This window comes from Pseudopipra pipra, chromosome 7 (genome assembly GCF_036250125.1).
Source record: "Pseudopipra pipra isolate bDixPip1 chromosome 7, bDixPip1.hap1, whole genome shotgun sequence".
In the NCBI taxonomy this organism is placed as follows: domain Eukaryota; kingdom Metazoa; phylum Chordata; class Aves; order Passeriformes; family Pipridae; genus Pseudopipra; species Pseudopipra pipra.
Genome location: NC_087555.1, coordinates 10,823,060 through 10,844,050, shown reverse-complemented (window position 1 = coordinate 10,844,050; position 20,991 = coordinate 10,823,060). Strand labels below are relative to the sequence as shown.

The 20,991-nt window shown below is 42.7% G+C and overlaps 1 protein-coding gene across 2 annotated transcripts in view; it reads right to left on the bottom strand.

The window, feature by feature from the left end:
* PLCL1 (phospholipase C like 1 (inactive)) overlaps positions 1-20,300 on the bottom strand; it is a 193,734-nt gene extending 173,434 nt beyond the window's left edge. The window contains exon 1 of one of the 2 annotated variants that reach the window (XM_064660533.1): positions 19,416-20,300. In XM_064660533.1, the coding sequence (XP_064516603.1) occupies positions 19,416-20,285 (870 nt within the window). In that variant the 5' untranslated portion in view covers positions 20,286-20,300. The remainder of the gene's footprint in view (positions 1-19,415) is intronic. The other variant, XM_064660535.1, reaches the window with a different exon arrangement.
* Positions 20,301-20,991: the final 691 nt, after the last annotated feature.

Genomic DNA, 20,991 nt, shown 5'->3' with positions numbered 1-20,991 from the left:
GCAGGAACTACATTCGACATCTGAAAAAGGGAAAGCACGTCAGTTTTCTTTGTTTGGAATTGAAAGACTGTCATAACACGTGCTGCAGTAATAGGCTGCTTAACAAGGATGAAATAAAAATATTTACAGATTCAACTATTACAAGGCTTGGATCATCAGAAAATAGCTATCATAAAACAAAGCATCTGGAGGAACAGTGAGCGAAAGGACACTTCAGTACATGAACTCTGTAGCAAGGCCAAACATAGCAACTCTAGTGAGGAGAAAAATCAAGGCAGTTGGGATGGTCATTATAAGCCACTGCAAAATAAATTAGCATGAGAAAGATAAGGAGTGACACTTTTGAATAAACATCCTCTGAAAATTTGAGGTGGAAGAGTGTCCTATGCCTTGTCCAACATTCCCACAGCTCCACAGCAACATCCTCAGGCTCTACATCCTTTTTTGGTTACAACTGCAAGCCACTACCTGTAAGAGCCTGAGGTTGCTCCTCACATACCTTCAGCTCCCTGGCACACTGCCTCACACTCAGCAGGGCTGAGGAGGGAGAGCACCAACACAGATCCCTAGACAGCCTCCCCACCCAAGCAGGGAACCGCAGGGACTCTGCCAGAAGTTACAAACTCCGCAGCATCCGCCTCTCTGTCATCACTGGCAGTGAGTTCAAAAGGATGGCCGCAGACAGCGTGACAGGATTAGCAACTGGACCTTGGCAAGAAAATCCTGCTTAGAATCTTTTGCAATATGCATCTTGCAGAGCTTTTCCTTACACAATGGTAATTAGAAATGAGAAAACAGTTTCGTTCAGAAAATGCATCCCCTCGATTACCTGAACTGTTGTAATGGCCACTTTAAAAAAAAATTTAAAAAAATCAGTAACTAGAAATTGCAGCTGGGATCTGAGAATTTCTTGGCCTTAAATAACATTCTGGTGGCCAAAAAAAGTAATAGGAAGTTAGTTATGAATAACTCACCTTCATAAGAAGTGCCACAGTTACAGCTCTGTCACTCAAACCAAAGTAGCAGTTAAAACTTTTTTTATATGCATTAAAGCTTCTTCAAAGCAAAAAAGAACTGAGAATTCTATTTGCATTTTTACTAGTTATATGTCATTACTGGAATAGACTTGAAGGGGTTTTCTTTGTGGAGGGGGTTGCTTTAGCTGATATTTCTCCATCTTTAAAAAAAAAAAATGAGAGCTTTTACATGCAAAAACACTCAAAAGAACAAGTGTCAGGAAGAAATTAAACCAGACTCAATTGCAGAATTTTCAATTCACACTACTATTCACACTAAACTATACCTTTCAGACCTGGTTTTTGACTTACATAGGAAAAATAGAACATGTTTTGCAAATGTATGTAGGCTTAAACATCTCTGCACGCCGGCCTACTCTGTACATACAGAGGATGACTTGCTAGTCAAGGCCATCTATACCTGAAACAAGCCTGCAAAGCAAGGTGATTAATTCAGACCAGGTTTTTACAATATGTTTCAGCACTTGGTTCTACTGGACCTTGTCAACACTTCTGTCAAGCTCTGCTCCAAACAAGTCCAGGTATGTGCAAATAAATGAAGAGCAATACATCATCTCTGATATTTCGCTCCCCCACTTGAACATCTCACTGGCTTCAGGCAGAGTATCCAGACCAGGTATTTCTCCCATACACACCCTGGGAAGCACTGATCAAAGGGAAAACACTGGACTGAATACTGAATCCTTCCTCTCTCCAGGTGGCCCAGGCAGAGCCTGGCTCCCAGCAGTGTCCAACCACACCCCTGCAATTATCTACACATACACTTACCTTGCCATTCCTAAGGATCCCGCTGGCACATGGCAGGAAAACAATGGGCTGGTAGGATCACAGCATAAACAGCACTGAAGAAAACTTACAACCAAGAAGGAATATGATTTACAGTCATTTTTTTCCCTTCAATCAGTTCACGCTATGAGTGTCACTTCAACACTCAAACCCCACTGACTACACTAATTCGGATTCTTCTCAGTGCTTTTCACATCCCTTGCAATTACACCTTTTAATATGCTTATTTTTAAATGGGACATGACAACTCACTAAAACAAAGGTTTTTCAGTTGAGCAGATCCTCTCATAGATAAAAGAATATTTAAAGAATAAACCAGGTTACCAGTTCAGAATCTGTATATTCTGATAAATGTATATCCAATACATAATGTGCAGTATCCAGAAAAACAGCTATTCGATGCCTAACATCGAGCATATTTCTCTTGGTGGTCTCTCCTGTGGGAGAAGGAGGTTTCACCATCCTGAAAGTCTAAAGAGTTTTGAGAAAGTAATCCACCTTTTCTATAGCAACATATATGCCAAAGTATTTTGAAAAAGCAGCAGAAGTAGCTATTTCATAGACAGAAGATTTCCATTCCCGTGGCTGTAATCTTATAAAACAAGACATATTTGTAAAAATAAAACAGAACTACACAGATTTTAAATAGAATAACTGCTGACTTCTGGTAACAGTAGCATCTATTTTTGCTTGGCTGCAGAAGTGATCATTCTGAAATCCCTTTCAATTTGTAACCAAAGTAAACCTCTTAGGAAATTTTATTTCCCCTCCTAAAAACTGCAGGTTAAGGGGTTTTTTTATCACTTCTCAAACATATGATTAAAATAACTTATTACACTGTTCCATTACTGCAGTTTTGTCATTGTTTCCTATAAAACTGATTAGCATAATACTACTTGTATCCTTCAGCTATTCTCCTCACCCATTTAAGTATGACTAATTTCAATCTGAAAATATTTTCAATGTAGTGTTTTTCTTTATAGTCAGAAATTATAAGTTAAAGGACCCAGAGAATAACACCATTTGGGGGCTTCTTTCCAAAACAATGGAGTGTTAACAGTGCTGGCAAATTCCAAAGGGAATGTAGGGAGACAACTAACTTCATCTTTGATACGACTCTACAGGGTAGAGCAGGAAAGAATGAAATGCTGGGCGATTCTGATTCCCTACACTGAAGCAGGAGGTCTCGATTTCAAGAACTGGCAATCAAGAATGTGTGTGTGAAGTGCCTTTTCTCCTCAGCTCCATCCTTTCCTTGGGTTTTTAGCAGACCCATAAAAACCCTCTTCCTCACGTAGAGGGGGATTTTATATTAGCATTACAATCCTTAAAAAAGAGGGACACACACACATACTTCCTTTAAAAGCAACAAACTAAGAAGTTAAGACTTGAGAAACAGAATTAAAACCATGGGACAGGAAGAGGATTGGTTCTCTGAGTGACAGATTCCCAAAAAGCAAGAAATCAAGTTTATAGCAAGGCCTCTGTCAAGAGTTATTTATGACCTGCCTGGATTGTCACACTGCCACATTGTACATCACACTCCAGGAGGGGAGAGCAAGTCCAAAGGGAAAGTATCCAACCTGGAGAGAACACACATACTCCAGCAGAGCCAATCAAACCCCAAGGTGAAATTCAGAAAAATGGTAGAGAACAATGAAGCTGACAAAGTAAGTGTCATTATTCCACTGAAAAGGAAAATTCTGGAGCTAAAGGGATTCCATCAGTCTGGAAAAATAAGAAGCCCAAATAGCTTCACAACACATTCCAGCAAAACATGAACACTGAATACTAACTGGGATCAGCCTCCAAGAACTCTTTGGCTTTTCATGTTGGTTGGGAGAGCGATGTACACATAATCTCTGTGCTTATAGGCAAAAAGGAAGGATCAGTTGCAGAAGAAGACATAAGCACACTAAGATTTATAACCAACTGTTGCTCTAAGGGTAACCAACAACTCGTCTCACAAGCAATATCTGTTCTATTTAAGACACGGGTGTCAATTCAGTAAAAGCTCTTCCCAAGGGAGCAATGATTCCCACAGCCCATCCCACTGCCTGGACAGCTGTGGCCAGCAGGGAGACTGGCTGTGCAGCCAAGCAGCCCAGCACAAGGGACATTGCATCTTCTTTAACCTCACTGACAGCAAACACAAGAGAGAAATATTTGACATCCTCAAAGCTGGACGGAGAAGAAAAAAAATTAATTTCTGTTCTCACTGACTTTAAAAACCAGTGGTTTTTAAAGTCCCATCCTTCAGAAGAGTGATGCTCCTTCATCTCAAAGACTCTTTTCCTATTCAATACAATAATTTCTTTGGTGTGTTTTCTGTGCCTTCTCATTTGTTTCTCCAACATCCTATTTTTAATCAGTGTTGTAACCATAATGCTTTTGGGGAAGACATTAATATTAAAAAAAAAAAAAAGCAACCAGACTTTTATTGAGCTGCAGAGTGTCTGCCTGTCTTTCTTTTACCACCAATCTTAAAGTTAAGTGCACGTAAAGCACTTTATCTTCTTTGTTCAACCTTGTATTCCTGCCCAAAAAGACAAAGCGTGGGGTTCCCATCCCTGAAATTACAGTCACACACATGAACTAAAGACTCACCACTAACGATGTCATGGCAACAAAAATAATCAAACTTTGAACAGTACTGTGGGGGGAAAAGAAACAAACACAGTAACTCCTACATGACCCAGAGTTAGTTTGCAAGCAAAAACTGCCTCCTACATGACCCAGAGTTAGTTTGCAAGCAAAAACTGCCTCGTTCCATATTCTGAAGTCCCGGGACACTGGTAGAGTCTCCTACAGAAACAGTAAATCACGGCTCCATACTTTTGTCAAATATAAGACAAGATTTAAAAAACATGATACCAAAACAAAAACCCACACAAAATGTACTAGCATTCAACAAGTCTGCTGACAACATGATATTGGCACTCCTACTGGTTCAGTGTCAGCATCACAGGGAATCACTCCCAAAAGTTTTGGCAAACCCTCCTACTGTGAACGTCCTGCAAGGTGATCTCAGGCAGGACCCTGGATATGCTGAAAGAACTGGTTCACTACTTAGCTTTGAACTCCTGAGGGACAGCACAGATGTAAGACTGACCAGCTAAATGCATCAAGTCAAAACACGTTACTGAGAGTTGAACCTGCACTTTAGGGAATCAATGACGGTGAACTAAAAGCACGTGGGGTTTTTTTTCTGACAGTCATCAAGTGGTGTTTAATCTGGACTCTGTTGCTTTTACATCTTTAGTCAAATTGTCTTTCATTTCCCAAAAATTCCCCAGTATAAGCAAGGCCAAGGACCAAAATCAAGGGGCAGATTCTAAGCTGACAGTAGCAAGGTTATGGTGGAGAGTGAGTGGAAATAAACCCCAAAATCTGAGTGAATATTCACAGGTTGAACACCACCACTGTGGCTTGGCCAGCCGTTTGAAAAACACTGATCATAACAAGAGTTTCAAAGCAGCATAGATTTAACTCCAACATACAGGGCAAACACCATTACTATGAGGAGAAAAGATGTATGCTTTTTAACTTGATAACGTAATTAATGATCTTCACCATTAACTGATGACCATTTGCTTTGCAGTAAAATAAAATGATCTATTTTTAAGTAGAAAGATAAGATTAAAAAAAAAAAACAAAAAAACCAGGAAAGAGCAAAAGTATTTGGCCATAAAATGAGGTAAAACAGCTATTTAAAAATGGCTAGCAGGCTCTAGCAAAGGTCAGAAGTACCTAGCCAAGGTCTCACTAAGTCCCACTGCAAGCTTTCTCCACTGCTCCCCTGCTCTACACATCCAGCCTATTGCCCCAAGCAGGCACTTGGGGCACACTCAGTGATGCCAGGCTCCTCTGTTCCTGACTTTCAACACCAGGCACTGGCTTCACAGATGGACAAAGTATGGCTAACCAGGATGAAGCTTTCACACAGAAATTACTCCTGCTTAGAGGAAAAAAAAAAAAAAAAAGGTTACACGAGAAATATTATTAAAAAAATTTTAACTGGATTCATGACACATCTTCCTGTGCCCCAGTCCAGGGAAAGGATTTTGTAGGTCTATCAAAACCTTAGTGGTCTACATTAATAAATACTCCAACTACCCTGTATCTCCCTGTATTTTGCCAATAACAGATACTCTAATCCCATCCTGTGCACCCCTGCATTTTGGCTTCATGCACACAGTACAGTAATTAACACAAGCAACACCTTCTCCAGCAGATTATTTATATAGGATTACATGACAAAGGTCCTGCAGTTAACATTCTGCAAGCTCTGCTTTCTCTTTGGGCCAAATAGTCCTTCCCCTAAAAGTACACTGTTTCACAACACAGAACATACTTTAAAGTGAGCAGCAGCAGGGAATTATTTCCTAGGCAGATCTCTCTCAGTTCTGTGAATGCTCCAAGGTGCAGTTATTTGGCAGTTGAGACTTTTCTTCTGGCTTTTCACACCTCTCAGAACAAAGTACAGTGGTGTCCTCAGGGAAGAAGGCACTCAGACAGATTTGTAAAACTAAATACAAATCCATTATAGTAATGACTCAATTAATTAAGCAGCTAGGCATGGCTGGAAGTGACCTGCTGGGAGAGACAGTGCTAAACTTCTCATGCAGTATATAAACTACCAAGAAACAAACCCTAGAGCAGTCAACAGCAAGGGGAGCATTAATCATTCTCATCACTGGAAACACCATGAAGCTTACCTTAAAAGTTAAAGAACCACTTGAGAAAAGCAGCCATTCTCCCTAGGGCCTTGCCTGGATTATTTTACTGCTATTGGTCACTAAATCATCACAGAAAGAGAGAATAACTTGGCATTTTTTTGTTCTTAGTGGCTCATCTGCCATCATTAGAAGCTCATTTAAACAGCTCTGTAATGTGTCCAGCCATCTTGAGCCCTTCCAGAAGGATGCTTAATACCTCCCTGATGTCTTGAGCCTTAAATGCTCCTACAGTTAGCTTCTCCAGCCTTTTTTAGAAGAGATTTAAAATTATAATTGCAGTGGAACTGCCACTACCAATATAGCCAAGTTTGACAGGTATCCCAAATACTTTCTTGATGTAGTAAAATCTTTTATTTTAAATTACTAGATCTGTTGGGTTTTAATATTTTAAATATTAATCTGTTGGTTACAGCAACCAAAACATGCATTATACACGCAGCAGTAAACTACTAAAAAAAAGAACACAAACCCCAACACACACAAAAACAAGACGAAAATTTAAACAAAGCAAACAAACAAAACAAGAAACCACCAAAACCAAAAGAAACTAACAAAACCCACAGTATTTTCAGAAACATGATAGAGGGAGGAAACCTTCAAGTTCTGCACCACAGCAAAATCTGGTGTACAGATTAATGAGTAGCCAAGTCTCCTAAGAGAAATGCAACTGGTGATATCAACTTATACAAACACACAGTAAGTTTACATCTTTGCTACAACACCACTCTTTCATGTCATTTACTTCCATATTTGCATTCACCCATTAATTACTTTATTGGAGCAAAATACACCCAAAGGGGTAATGCAGTGCTATACCCAAATGCTCCCCATGGATTCAGATATCAACCCAGAACTGGAAACCTAAGAAGCTCCTGAAGAGAAAATGCATTATGAACTCCTGATGACCAGTAGTTTAAAAAAAAAAAAAACAAACCACCAAAACCTTTCTGAAAAAAGACTTCCAAATAAGCCATTCTAACTTGTATTTACAGTAGATCAAAAAGACTAGGAGATAAAAGGAAGCACCTCCAACATAGGGAAGTTATTTAGCAGTGTAGGTCACACTTGAGCTTTTTATTCATATATTTCTGCTGCAATACTGAACTAAAATAGCTTTTTTTCTTTTGAAAAGAAGCTGCATTTTGAAATAATTACCAAGTTCAGTTCCTGTATTCATGAAAGGAAAAAACATTATCACTTCCCACTGCTAAAATTATGTGATAGTGCAAAATTTAGCCTAAGAAGTCAATTTAACATGCTTTGTGATTTTCTATTATCATGCAAAGTATATATAATACATATATACATAGATGGATGGGAAGATAACAAACTGAGCAAGTAGAACTATGTTCTTTGGAACATGCAGATATCCAGACACAAACACTTCAGTGCTTTTCTTGAATGATATTTGGAGAACTGTGCAATATGTGCTCCTGGCTGCAATATGCCACAACACAAGTTAGAGACATTCTGCCATCCTTGAGTAGGTGTACAGATAGGCAAACAAAGTAAATGGCATTTCAAATGAAATATAAAGTTCTGGATTATACCACACCTACACCACATAAATGGTACATCTCAGCAGGGTCATGTCTTCTGCCTCACAACTGTTCCAAGAAGACACAAAATGCTGCAACCTTCTTAGGTTAGAAAGCTGATCTTTCCTGGTAAACAGAACGCTGTGCCCACACTGTTCCTTTCAAATCCTCCAATTTCTAAAAACTATGCCAAATGCACTTGCAGTAAAATATAGATCAGCTTATTCTAGCTGAGAGCTGAGTATTGTTGGAGAAGTTAAAAGCTGGTCTGAAGTGAGTATACAGTTTCCTCTTTGCAGAGCAGGGCTATGTGGTGCCAGGCACCAGCTATATGCCAATTTTCTTTGGAAAGCTAAGAAAAATGTACAGTCCTCCATATCTGGAAGGCAAGGTACTGCTCCAGGATCCAAGTATGCCATCAAGCTCCAGGGTTTTTACTTCTCAGGATGCAAGTCTAGATTATTTGAAAAGGAACAAAATTGCTCTCTTCTCTAGACATCACAGGCGCTGCCACAAGCAGGAACAAACAAGGTGCAGCTTCCCAATACCTCACTTCCCTGCACTGTTCTGTAGTCACCTCACTTAACATGCCCCCTGTTCCTTTTTCAGTCTCTCCTCTTCTTGGTAAATGGGATCATCCATCCTGCATCATGAGTCTGGGCATTAACCCTCAGACAGGTGAGCCCTCCTGGCAAAGTGGCAAGATTTCCTCAGAAGTGCTTGTACGTCAGCATCTCACAGCACATGGGGCATTGTTCCAGCAAAAGATACTTACAGTCTTTACACTGATCAATGCAAACAAGGATATTAACTTCATCTTTTTGATGAAGGATATTAAAATCATCTTTTTTCCTATCACTGAAGCTTTACCTGCTCCCCACACCCTGCTCTCCCAGCAAGGCTACTGAGCCCAGGCAGAGCATGCTGCTCAACTCACATTTGACTCTCCCAAGCCAAACAATTTACCTGTCCTTCCCCACCTACTGCTGCAACCCAGCTGCTTCTGCAGAAAGACACCACAGCCACTGGACCGGTCTCTGTGTGCTGTGATAACATACATCTATGCTCAGGATGAGAATATCATCATCGTGGCTGGGCTTCGCAAATGAAGATTTGGGAAGGCTCTATCCTTCCCAATATAAGATGAGATAATATATCCCAATATAAGGATGAGAATATAACAGAATTTAAATAATTATAATGGTTAAGAAAAAGTCTTCAAAGTTGGGAGGTATTGCTGCAGGGAACACTCATCTGTGGCAACGAAGGGTACCAGGAGAATGTTCTGAAGTCTAAGAACAGGCTCCAGTTTGATCTCAGCGAGGTTTGGATCAGTCTACTGAAATTATTTACTTCTAAGTACTATCCCTGTCCATCAGAGTAGTGTATCTCCCCACTGTGTATGGAGGTACCTCCCTCTCATCCATAAAGATGTAGCAAAAAAAAGTGTTGAATATGAACAGAGTTGTTCACATGCATTCAGCACACAGACGCCACAGCAGCACTGCCAAGCCAAGAATAAACAAATGCACTTGCTGTGAGTTAAGTCATCTCAATCTTTTTTTTTTCCTTCCCCTTCCTTTCTAATAACAACTTAGTCTCTTTTGTGTTTCTAATAAGAACAACTTATCTAGAAACAATCTCCCAAAATTCATCCTTCAGCAGCATCGTTGTTGAGGTTTCAAGTAATACAGTTTTGCCAAACAAACCTTGCCTAGCTCAAAGTAGAATCAGCATAGCAAAATTAACATTAACACAGAGGCTGAAAAATACAATTTTGAAGTAAAATAACAGGGTTTAGTGATTATTTGTGTTCAACCTAATCTTTCCTCCATTGATGGCAATGGGAAAACTGCCACTGATTTCAGAGAGACTGCAGAAACTGTGTTTATACTGAAAATCTGCATTGCTTTAGGGAGCAACTGCCACTGTGAATCATAACACTGAGAAGAAATTCACAGGCTATGTGAATACTATGACTTGCAATTCCGAATCATACTCAAGTACAACCAATTTTACCTAACACTATAAGACAAGACTTCCTTCAGGATCCATCCACACGTATGTCCCAGAACAAGCCTGTCCTTACCCCCCGTGCCAAGACCTGGCTGTTACCACAGTGCAAGGCCGGCCCCAGCAGACCTCCTGCACAGCATCCCCACAGCTCCCAGGCAGTCTGTGGGACTGGGCTCCACCTACCACAAAACACAAAATGTTTGCAGGAAGCCTTTTTTCATGTCTCATGAATTCCAATATCTGTTTTTTTGCCCGTGCTCACAGAATTTTTTATTCCAGTATTTACACGAGGTAGCCTAGTATACTCCAAGGGAATATAGTTCTTTTATTAAACTATTACATTTGCTAAATTAATTTAATAACCTCCTACATAATCTCATTTGGTAAAAGAGGAGGGATCTTGCAGTAGTTCATTCGTAGTGCTCTCTCCTGATAGCTCTAGCTTGAAGAGTTCAGCATCCCTTTAGCTGAGCAAATGCAACTTCTAATCAGATATTCATGAAAATTGTTACAAAATTAAAAGAACAACAAAAAATAAAATCATATGGGTCTTCCAAACAAAACTACATTCACATAGCTTATAAAGAAAATTGAATGCAAGAACCCAGGACTCATCTACATTTAAAATAAGTGTTGCCTATACTGTATTCCATAAGTGTCTTGAGAGAAAAATCTAATGTTAAGTAAAAATGATGGTTTTTATTCTTCTATGCAAATAGCAACAGTTGGCTAAAACTGACAGAATCCACCAAGAATATCTCTTCTCCTAAAAAATCCCAACAAGAAAAATGAAATTAAAAGACCATCCAGATACTAATGTACAATGGTAAAACTTTCCTAAATACTATGGAGGTGTGTAAAGCCTAGTAAGTGATGCTCAAACAGGTGGCAAGCTTCACTCAAGAAGAGAGAGATGCAAGGAATTAGTTTCAACTGCCAAGCTGACAAGAGAGCAGGAGCAAGGGAGCCCTCCATCATCCTCCTCTTGTCCTCTCAATCGGAGCTGCCATATGTGCCTGTGGTAAAAAAATCCCTCTGGCCTCCTGGCAGCCCCCCTGGGCCCTTTAGGAGGTTGCCCACTCTACCCCAGAATTGTCCATCATTCAGCTGCCACTCCCCTTAAACACCTGCACACCTCTAGCACTGTACATGCCCAGGAGCACACTAGTCCTGAGCAATTCAGCTCAGGCAACAAACTGATATTTTCTTCTGTATGACTTGCCCTGCAGGGGAGCTCAGTGCTGGGTCTGCAAATGAGATCCCCGTGGCTGTGTTCCAGATTCTTCCTCAGAGTCCTGGTCCTTTGCCTCACCCCTACCCTGCTTGTGCCCTCTTGGCTGACTCCTGACTCCACTGCCCAACCTCTCAGCCAGGCTTCCCAGGGTTATTTCAGCCTTGCATGTTCCCCGTGACAGCCTCCCCTCCCAGCAGCATTCAGATTACATATAATCCAATTTTCTGAATATCACTTCAGCTTCTAGACATGCTCTCACCGTGCTCTGTCCTGTGGCTTTCCCGCTTACTCAAGCACTGAATAACCTCATTCCTGATCAAGGAGTTTTACTTCCTATTGCTATTTACCTCCTGCCTTTTTCTTGCAAGCATGGTGTAGCTAACATTCTCATGCAGTCACTAAAGCACACATATTCCTCGAAAAGTACTGACTTCACAGTAGGATTCAATGTCACATAATTTCTTAAATTCATGGAATCTCTTTCATCAGTACTCCTGACAGAAGTTTTTGTTTGGCTGTTCTTCTGGTTTTGTCTTGGTTTTTAAGCTGACGCAACTTCTAGGAGATGCATCAATACAAAGCAGAGAAAGGTACACCAGTATACGAAAAAGCAAAATGGATATTGCCACGTCTGTAAGCAGCAGGAATTTCATAGCACAAGTACATCCTGCACTTTACTTAAGAAACTCCTTTTTTTTTTGTTGTGTTTTCCCTCCAAACTACCTGAAAGAGCTAAATAACAAAAATTTTTTGTAGCCTACAATCAAAACAGATCAGCAATACATCAGAACCATCTAATGAAATAAAAATATGCTGTGCCCACATATAATACAGTACAAGTAGTGAGATCCAAATGATGCTGAGAGAATGACTGCTCAATATTAGCTTGACTTCTATGAACTCCTCAGCACTCCTCTGAGCATGCAACTCAGAAGCAGAATCAAATCTTCACAGTACACATTTACAGCTAGAGTATGGTTTTAAATCCTCTCAGTACAGTAGTAAAGTAGCAATACTTTGGTGCCTTTTAAACTTTGATTCTACAGGAGGCTTCAAATCCCAAAATACTTACGATACAGCAAGATTTAGGAACAAGGCTTTGACTATAAATCCATTTCCAGACCTATACATACAAAGATCTTTAGCAGTCTTCAGAACTTTTAGTTTCTAGTAAAGGCATTTAGCCATTTGTAGAACTTTATTTTTCACTCAAGTCTGAGTAGTTCCTAAACTGTCACGCAAGTCACGTTGGTTAAAAGAAAAAAAAAGCTAGAATACATGCATAATTAAAAGTTATATTAATCATCATTCCCTATTTCTCAGAAAAATCAACAAGCTATTACCAGAAATTACACCTACCAGGTGCATCCTGGAAAGAAATAAAATACGTTGGGTTTACGAGCACGATCAGCTAAATGTTTCACCACAGCAGATGTATTATTGGTTCTACAGTGACTGCCTGCATTTTCACATCTACTGTGGGGAAGAACAGAAAAAAAATATACCATTAACTCAATTAAAACATTTTTGTTACAGATGGCGTTGATCTCAGCAGAACCACAAAATGAATAAAATATTAGCATAAGAAATAGGACTTGCATCTCTGCACACACACGAAAACTCAGTTTTATTAACAGCTGCTTAACATATTTGGAAATCAGTAGAAAGCATTCCTCCTCCAATGCTGCCCTACCCACCAGCACCATTATTCCATCAGAACGTTATTTTTAATCATTATTTATGTACTTCTGCACAACAGTCTTTGTGTACATAATTTAAAACCAAATCCACCAGTATCACCAACTTCGTCTCTTATTCCTGACCGTAACAGCTCGTACCTCTTACCTAGAAAACCTATCCAACAGCTTCCTGAAAAGACCTGCCAGAACTTGTGTTTGCAGACCACAGGGCTTGCTGTTATCCTACAGAAAGGTCACCTTTCAGTCATTTCAGTGCATGACACTCAAGTCACCTTGACTATTATGAAGCTGTACGGAAAGATACCACAAACCTGATGCCATCATCCATCTCTACCCACATGTTTAATGAGATCAGTAGTCATGTCTTACATTATGTTCTGTGTGGAACCAAAGAAAACTACTCTAGAGTTAGCAGGCAGTATAACAGACAAGTTTGCTATAAACTTTAATAGAAGCACTTTGTCCTGGATGTTGGCTGTGTGAGTTTGGTTTTTTTTAAGTACTAAAGTTTCAAACTAAAGTTTCAACAAGTCAGTGCAAAGCCACCCATTGATTTTTAAGATACTTTTAGCCAGGCCCCAAGTTCTCCTTAAGCAGAGGTTAACTTAAGTAACTTTTTACTGGAGTGCAGAGAACTACTGTATTTTGAGGCAAATGTAATCATCAGAAACTGAAAGCCCGAATTAAAATGAAAAATCGAATGTAAAGAAACCTTCAGCTATTATTCATAGATTGACTGGGGCACAAGGTACATGATAAAATGCCCAGCAGCAAAAGTGAGTGACTCCAGGCCTGCACAGGAAAAAAAACTCAGAAAAACTTTTTTGGCAAAACTTAGATCCCTGAAAAGCATAAGAAGCTAAATGAGCCTTTAGGGCAGCTGCACAAGATCCATATGACCAAATCCTGCACCTGAATCCCATTTTATAGATAGTGGTTTCCATTCCTACAGATAATTATTATTGACAGCTTGACACAAAAAATTCCACAAGACCTAAATCTTTCTTGCTACAAGGTTATCAGCTTAGGCACAGCCATACTCAATCTACCAGTGTTGCTTTGTTTAAGTACAAAGAGGGAAGAAGTGGAGGTTAAACCCAGTATGAAATGCTTACTGCCCTCAATGGGAATCTTAGTGATAAATGCAACAATTCATAGGAAAACTGTCCATCTTCAATGATACTGGATATAATTTATTTGACAAAAGCAGGTCTACAATTGCTACTTCTTCTGTTCAAACTTGTCTTAAGTAGATGCTTATGAAAAAACTATGGTGTATGGAATAACAGGTGCAGTGTTATGAAAATACAAACAGCTATGCCACAGCAATCCAAGAAATATCCCCAAACTCCTTCTCTTTTGTAAAGCTGGCAAAAATTAATTTGAAATAACTAAATCAACAAAGAAGATTCTTTTCATTTCTAAGAAATTTTTACACTAGCCATAATGGAAAACAGTTTCCTGGGTCTCTTAACAGTGTATTTAAGTTTTTCTTAACAACCAGATACTGGGTTAGATAAAGGTCAGTCTGGGCTGGTATCCCAGCTACAGAGTACATGCCTGGGGAGGCATAACAAGCAAGAAAGTACAAAGTGATCAATTCTCTGCTGTGGCTTCCCAGTATTCAACCACTTGTAGTTTAGGCACTTTCTAAGCCAGATGCTTTTGCTGCATTGTGAAGGTCTCCTCCATCAATTTGTCATCTCAAACCAGCTCAAACCCACTTACATTTCTGACTGCCACAGCTTTCTGTGGCTGTTAAGTGCATGATTTAATAACATGCTGCATCAGAAAATGCTGCCATGTATTTTAAACCCACTGTTAAAGAACTATCACTGGGTTCTTCCTGACTTCACATTCTGCGAAAGAGAGTGAATATCATTTCCCCATTTCTCTCTCCACAACGCTTGGAAATGTACACACATGAAAATATCCCCCACCAGTTACCTTTTTCCTGATCCACATGATGAATTTCTCATTTTGTGGCAGTCTTTGCATGGCTAGACATGCCATTCTTGCCCTTCCCAATATCTTTTCAGGCTCTACTGAATTATTTAATGTAATTCCTACCTAAATATTCTCCTCTTTTTATATGGTACATCTGAAGATGCCAAAGAATGCAGTTGTGATAAAATCACCACTGGACTATCAAGTAATTAATCAGCTTTAATGAATCTTTCAGAGTCATAGTTTTAGATTATTACACAGCAAGTGTATAAATGTAAGCTTACACAACAAAAAGTTATGCAAGAGTTACTGGAGAATCATTACAGTCCTGAACAAGGCTGTCTTATGAAAAAAAGATGTAGCACGCATTTAGAACACTTAAATTTTGCCACCACACTTCAGAACACAAACTGAAAGAAACTAAGCCTCATTGTTTTTATTGCAGGTTTGTTTTTTTAAAGCTAAAAATGTCACTAGGATAAATACAAGTCTTGAAATAAGACAGCTGGCTATCTTGATACACTTCCACTGATGAATGCAATTGCAAAACACTAATCCTTGTAGTTCTTAAACTAGTAGTATAGTACAGGCAAGGACAGCTCAAGTGGCTTTTAAAGAAAAATCTCTGCATGAAGCAAGCAAATGGCCTTTGGAAGAACTTCAGTGAAAAGTCTCATGGTTCTACTGTGCCTGAAGTTAAAAGTCTTGACTCTGCAGTTGCTACTTCAAGTTCATCTCCTGGGCACAGTCTGTTGCTACTAACGCAATACAGAGCTGTGCTATCTGCTACAGTATCTTGACACAAAGATCCAGGAAGAAAAAAAAACAAACACACAATCCAAAATGTTTGTATTGCATGCAAACAAAGCAGAGAGAAGCCTGATAAGCATTGACAGGGAAATATTTTGATAGAAAGTTACAAAGTATTTCAGGAGACGTTACATAACAAATTACGCAGCCTTCCTGCCCATTTATTAAAATGTTTGTACATGGCAATTTCAGAAGGAACATGCCAGAAGGAATACAACATCAGTCAACGCTGTTTAGAACCCCCCCCCAGGAAGCATTGCATGTCAAGAAAGAAGACATCCAGTTCTTTGAGCACTCTCTTCTGCTCTCCTAGCCTGGAAGTGGTTGCAATTAACATTTTATTTGCAAACAATTGGCCCTGGATTATTCCCAAGGTGGAAAAAAAAAATAGAAAAAAGAAACACTTGGCAAATAATTTAGTCAATGGATGGTCCATCTTTAGGCTTTTCAGAAAATGGCTCAAGTTCTATGATCTCTTCCTATTTATCTAAGTTTACTGCCAAGCATTATACTCTGATTTCAGGCTCCTCATGGCAAACTCCCTTTCTTGCTCCAGTTCTGTAGTAAGACCATTTACTTCTTCCTTGCAACAAGAAAAAAAACCCAAACAAACAGAAACCCTAAAAAAGCAACTAATACACATGTATTAGGGAAATTTTCTAATGCACAAGATATGGCCACAACTATTTCTCATGAATCCTATTTTAAACTTAATCTACAAAGCTGTGAACATCAGCAAAGCAAAACGGGAATAAAAATATTCTGGCTACATTTTGTTCTTTTTATATAAATGAGTTCTCTTGTTTCTGAAGCCAAATATAGAACACATGAATGCACTGAAGATTATCTAGAAGGGTTCATATTTTACTTGCAGTATACGCCAAGTGGAATTTGCTGCAGGAAAGGTTTTCAAAGCAAGTCCCAGTTCAGTCTTTGTACTTCACAGTTATACTGTGGATGCCAGAACACTCCAATGTAAGCAAGTCTGGCTTCCACTGGAACTGCACTCTCAGATGCTAACCTTGAGACTTCCTGAGTTCTTAAAGACAGCTGGGGAAAAAAATGCTGTTAAAAGTGTACTTTGATCATCTGAATCTACAGAATTTTAACGTTCTGCTTAACTGAGCAAGACCACTCGAGTTTAAAGTACACCTTTAAATAGTCAGGAGAGAAATGGAAAAACAGGGCAAGAGTGTTCAACTCCTGCAGTTCTGTCCTTACTGTCCAACTTCCTCTGCTTTCTTAAGCCTCATTTTTCAGCTGGTAAGATCAGTTTAAAGAAAGCAATGGATACTATTTTGACTATAAATTTAGATGAACATATGGACTTTTCAGAGTAAAATAAATATGATAAAATATTGTAAAATTCTTTCCCCTGCAAAACATGCTATGCTTGAGCAGAAATCCTGCATGTTGAAAGTGAGTTGAAAAAAGAGGTAAAATAAACTGCAGGATTTTATCTTAATTCCATCTAAAATTTCCACCTAACACCTGCTGAACATCTCCTACAACGTCGGAAATTCCTGAAAGATGCAGACAAATAAATTATTTCATTTCTAGCCCAAGTTAAAAGTATTTCCTATTCACTACTATAATGCCAAAAGAAAACTGTGATTTTATATACCATTGAGACAGCCTTGTGGGACAAGAAACACAATGGTCTGTATGGGGCCCCAACAGTTGCCTTAGAGATGCACAGCCTGGGAATTCTCAAGTTCAGATACCTGCTATCAGACACAGCCATGTTATCTAATTTCATCCAGCTGCTTAACAGCTATATTTAAGATTCATTACAGTATTTTTCATTCCATTTCTATCATAAGAAATTATGATATTCATTCAAATTCTTATAGTGCCTGGAATAACTTCTGAGTTTTCAGACTGGATCTATGCAAAGGCATCCTTTGCTTTTGTCCATGAAATCAAGTTTTCCCTCATACAGTATTCAATCCATATCAGCCCATCCTCACTATCCTTCTATGCATCTGCCTCAGATTGAATGCACCATTCCTAAACACAGGAAACTGAGTTTACCCAGTATTTCAGATGAGGCCTTCCCAGTTCCTTGTTTAACAACATTAATTCTTTCTTATCTCTGTCAGAAATCTCTCTCCTGGTAAACACCATCCCAGGATGTATCTGAAGAGATTTCCTTCAGTTAGAGGAGTGATCATTATCACTCTCGGTAGTATTGTTACCAACCTGTAGTGAAAATGCTACCCAGCCATCAACATTTATACGCCATTTATGTGATTAAAACATATCTACTGGTATAGTCTGCAAAATAATGTTGTTTCTTAATTGCAATCCAAGATTGTGTATTTTCAGATCCTGAAGCCTTCACACAACTCCAAGAAAAAAATACCATTTCCATACCAGCACAGTTACAGAACTTTGGTCCTGATTTAGTAATGCATTTATGCAGCTTGAGATTGGAAGTATTCCCATCACATTAGCCTTTAGAAGACTAAAACCACCATTCAACGCTTTGTTGGGTTAAATGGGTTAATATTTCAAGGTGAAACCTGCAAAGGATCCTCGAGGCTGTTTTGCACTTATCTACTTCGGTCTCCTCTGACTTGAAAACTGTAAAATGCAAAAAGCAAATATTTTGCTTTTCTATTCTTCCTTTGAATAGACATACTAAGCTGTAAGAGCTACGCCTGTATTCTTCCTTCTTGCCTTGAGCTAGAGCTTTGCCCAGTGCCTTCACACATTTAGAGAAGTGAAGTCTCATTTTCCACTGTTCTCCCGATGCCTTCCAAGTGCAAATCACTACAAGAGGATCACGTGTGACCGTATGCTAAATTAAGTTTGCCCAGGAGACTTCATTCATCGGTTCCCCAGAAACTAGCGATTAGCCCACGTACTCGCAAGGAGATACCATTTAATTCGAAACCACATAGTTTATTTTTAAAAATTAAACCGGAAAAAAAATTAACATAATCATAAAGCCATTTTCCTTACCAAAACATAACAAAGGCGGAGGCTTTAAGATCACGCCCGACCTGTTAATTTGACATTAAGGGTGCTAAACACACGGCGCTGCTCCGTAGCAATCTGTACTACATCCTGTGTCCAAACACACCTCCTGTTAATTTGTGCCACGGCATATTTTGCTAGTCAAGAGCAAAGAAACCCAGCGCTGTGGAAGCTATTTATTCTGCCTCCATGTATTTCATGAATATTAAATAAGAACAGATAGGAGCTGCTACACAAATAACTTTACAACTCGGCGGGGAGCTGCCCCGCTGCGAAACCCACGGGTCCCGCAGGAGCGCGGGTGGGACCCCGACAGCTCCCGGGGCGGCGGGAGCAGCGCCCTGGCACAGACCCCGGACAGCCCCTCGCTCCGGGGACCCACCGTTCTCCGGGAGCTCCGGGGGGCAGCGCCGCGGCCCCGCCGCCCTTGCCCGCTGCAGGCGGGGAGCGGAGCGGCTGCTCCCCCTGCGCGGAGGGTGCGGCAGCCCGTGCCCGGCGGGCTCCCACCGCCCCCTGCCCGCCCCGGCTCCCCCCGCAGCCCCGGGCACACCGGAGGGCGGCTCCAGCCCGGGCAGCCCGGCGGCGGGACCCGCGGAAACTTCGCGGGCGGGGCGGCGCAGCCTTACCTTGATGATGCTGCTCCTCCGCGGGGTGGCCTTGGCCGCCTCCAGCAGGCAGGCGTCGGGGTCGGGCGCTGCCGCCGGCCCCAGGCTGCCGCCGGGGAAGCGCTCGGCGGTGCCGACGGCCGAGACGCCGCTGCGGCGCTCTCGCCTCCTGCCCGCGGCCCCCGCCGGGGCGTCCAGCGAAGCCGGCTCGGGCTCCTCCTCGGCACGGTGCGCGGCGTCGGCAGGGGCACGGCCCGCCGCGGGCTGCTCTCTGCCGCCGGCAGCCTCTGCCATCGCCCCGCCAGCGGCGTCAACTTCTCCGGGGCGCTGGGAGGGCGGGGGGGGGTCACACGGACGGAGGAGCGGACGGCGTCCCGCGGCGCTCCCCTTACGGTACGGCGGTGGCAGCAGCGCCAGCTCTCCCCGGAGGAGCCATGGCCGTGCCCCAGCGCGGGGCGCCCGGCGGGACGCGGCAGTGCCGGGGGCGGGGGGCGCGCAGGAAGTGCAGCCACAGCCCCGCGCTGTTGTGACAGGAGCCGGGCGTGTGTTGACGGGCGGCGCTGAGAGACGGCCCGCTCGGCCAATCAGCACCGCGCCCGCCCCCCGGCCGCGCCTCGGCGGCCAATGGGCGCGGGGAGGGGCGTGCCCGCGGGACGCCCGGACGGGCGCTCGGGGCGGTGCGGGCGAGGGCAGGTGGGGCTGTGAGGCCGTGGTCACACCCGGGCGCCCCCGCCACAACCGTCGGGAAGAGGGTGCAGGAACGGCCGTGTCGCCCGTCGGGAGCTGGGTCGGCCCGGGAATGCTTCCCCGCGCGAGATTTAGGCAGGTTTGGGCTGCTGCCCCCCGTGCCGGGGTAAAAGCAGCGTGTGGGAGAGGTGACAAGTGACACATCCCGCAGCGCTCGCCCAGAGGCGCTGTGGCGGGGCAGCGACGCCGAGCGAGGGAGCGCTGCCAGCAGGGGCTGCGGGTGTGAGGTGAACCGGCTGCTGAGGGCGGGCCGGCGGTGAGAGTGCGAGGCGTGAGTGGGACTCACAAGAAACGGTGGAGACTCGCCTTGGGGCTCCTCCGTCTCTCGAAAACGAGCCCAGAGCAGGGCCGGTCGTGCGGGGCTGCGAGTTCACCGCCCTTTCTCCGCCGCTCACTTCCCTCACGGCTCGTGGCGGTCCCGCCCCGCACGGCCCCGCTCAGCCCCGCACAGACCTGGACCCGCACAGACCCGGACCAGTACCAATCCGCACGGCCCCGGCCCCGCACAGCCCCTCACAGCCCCGGCGCCGCACAGCCCCAGCCCCGCACAGCCCCGCACGGACCCAGCCCCGCGCAGCCCCGGCCACGCACGGACTCAGCCCCGGGCAGGGCCGTGGCAGGGCCGACACCGCCCCCTGGCGGCGCGCACGGTCCCCGCTCCCGCAGCCGCCGCGGTCCCGGTGCGGGGTCCGAAGGGAGGCGGGGAAGAGGAGCCAGCCAGGAAAGGGATGTGTCCCGGCCAGCCGGGCCGAGAGCCCCCGCCAGCCTTCGGAAGAGTTCGCGTGAGCGCGGCTCAGGTGGTATTTAGTTATAATGAGATTATCTATATGGAGACCTCGGGAAAGGTGGG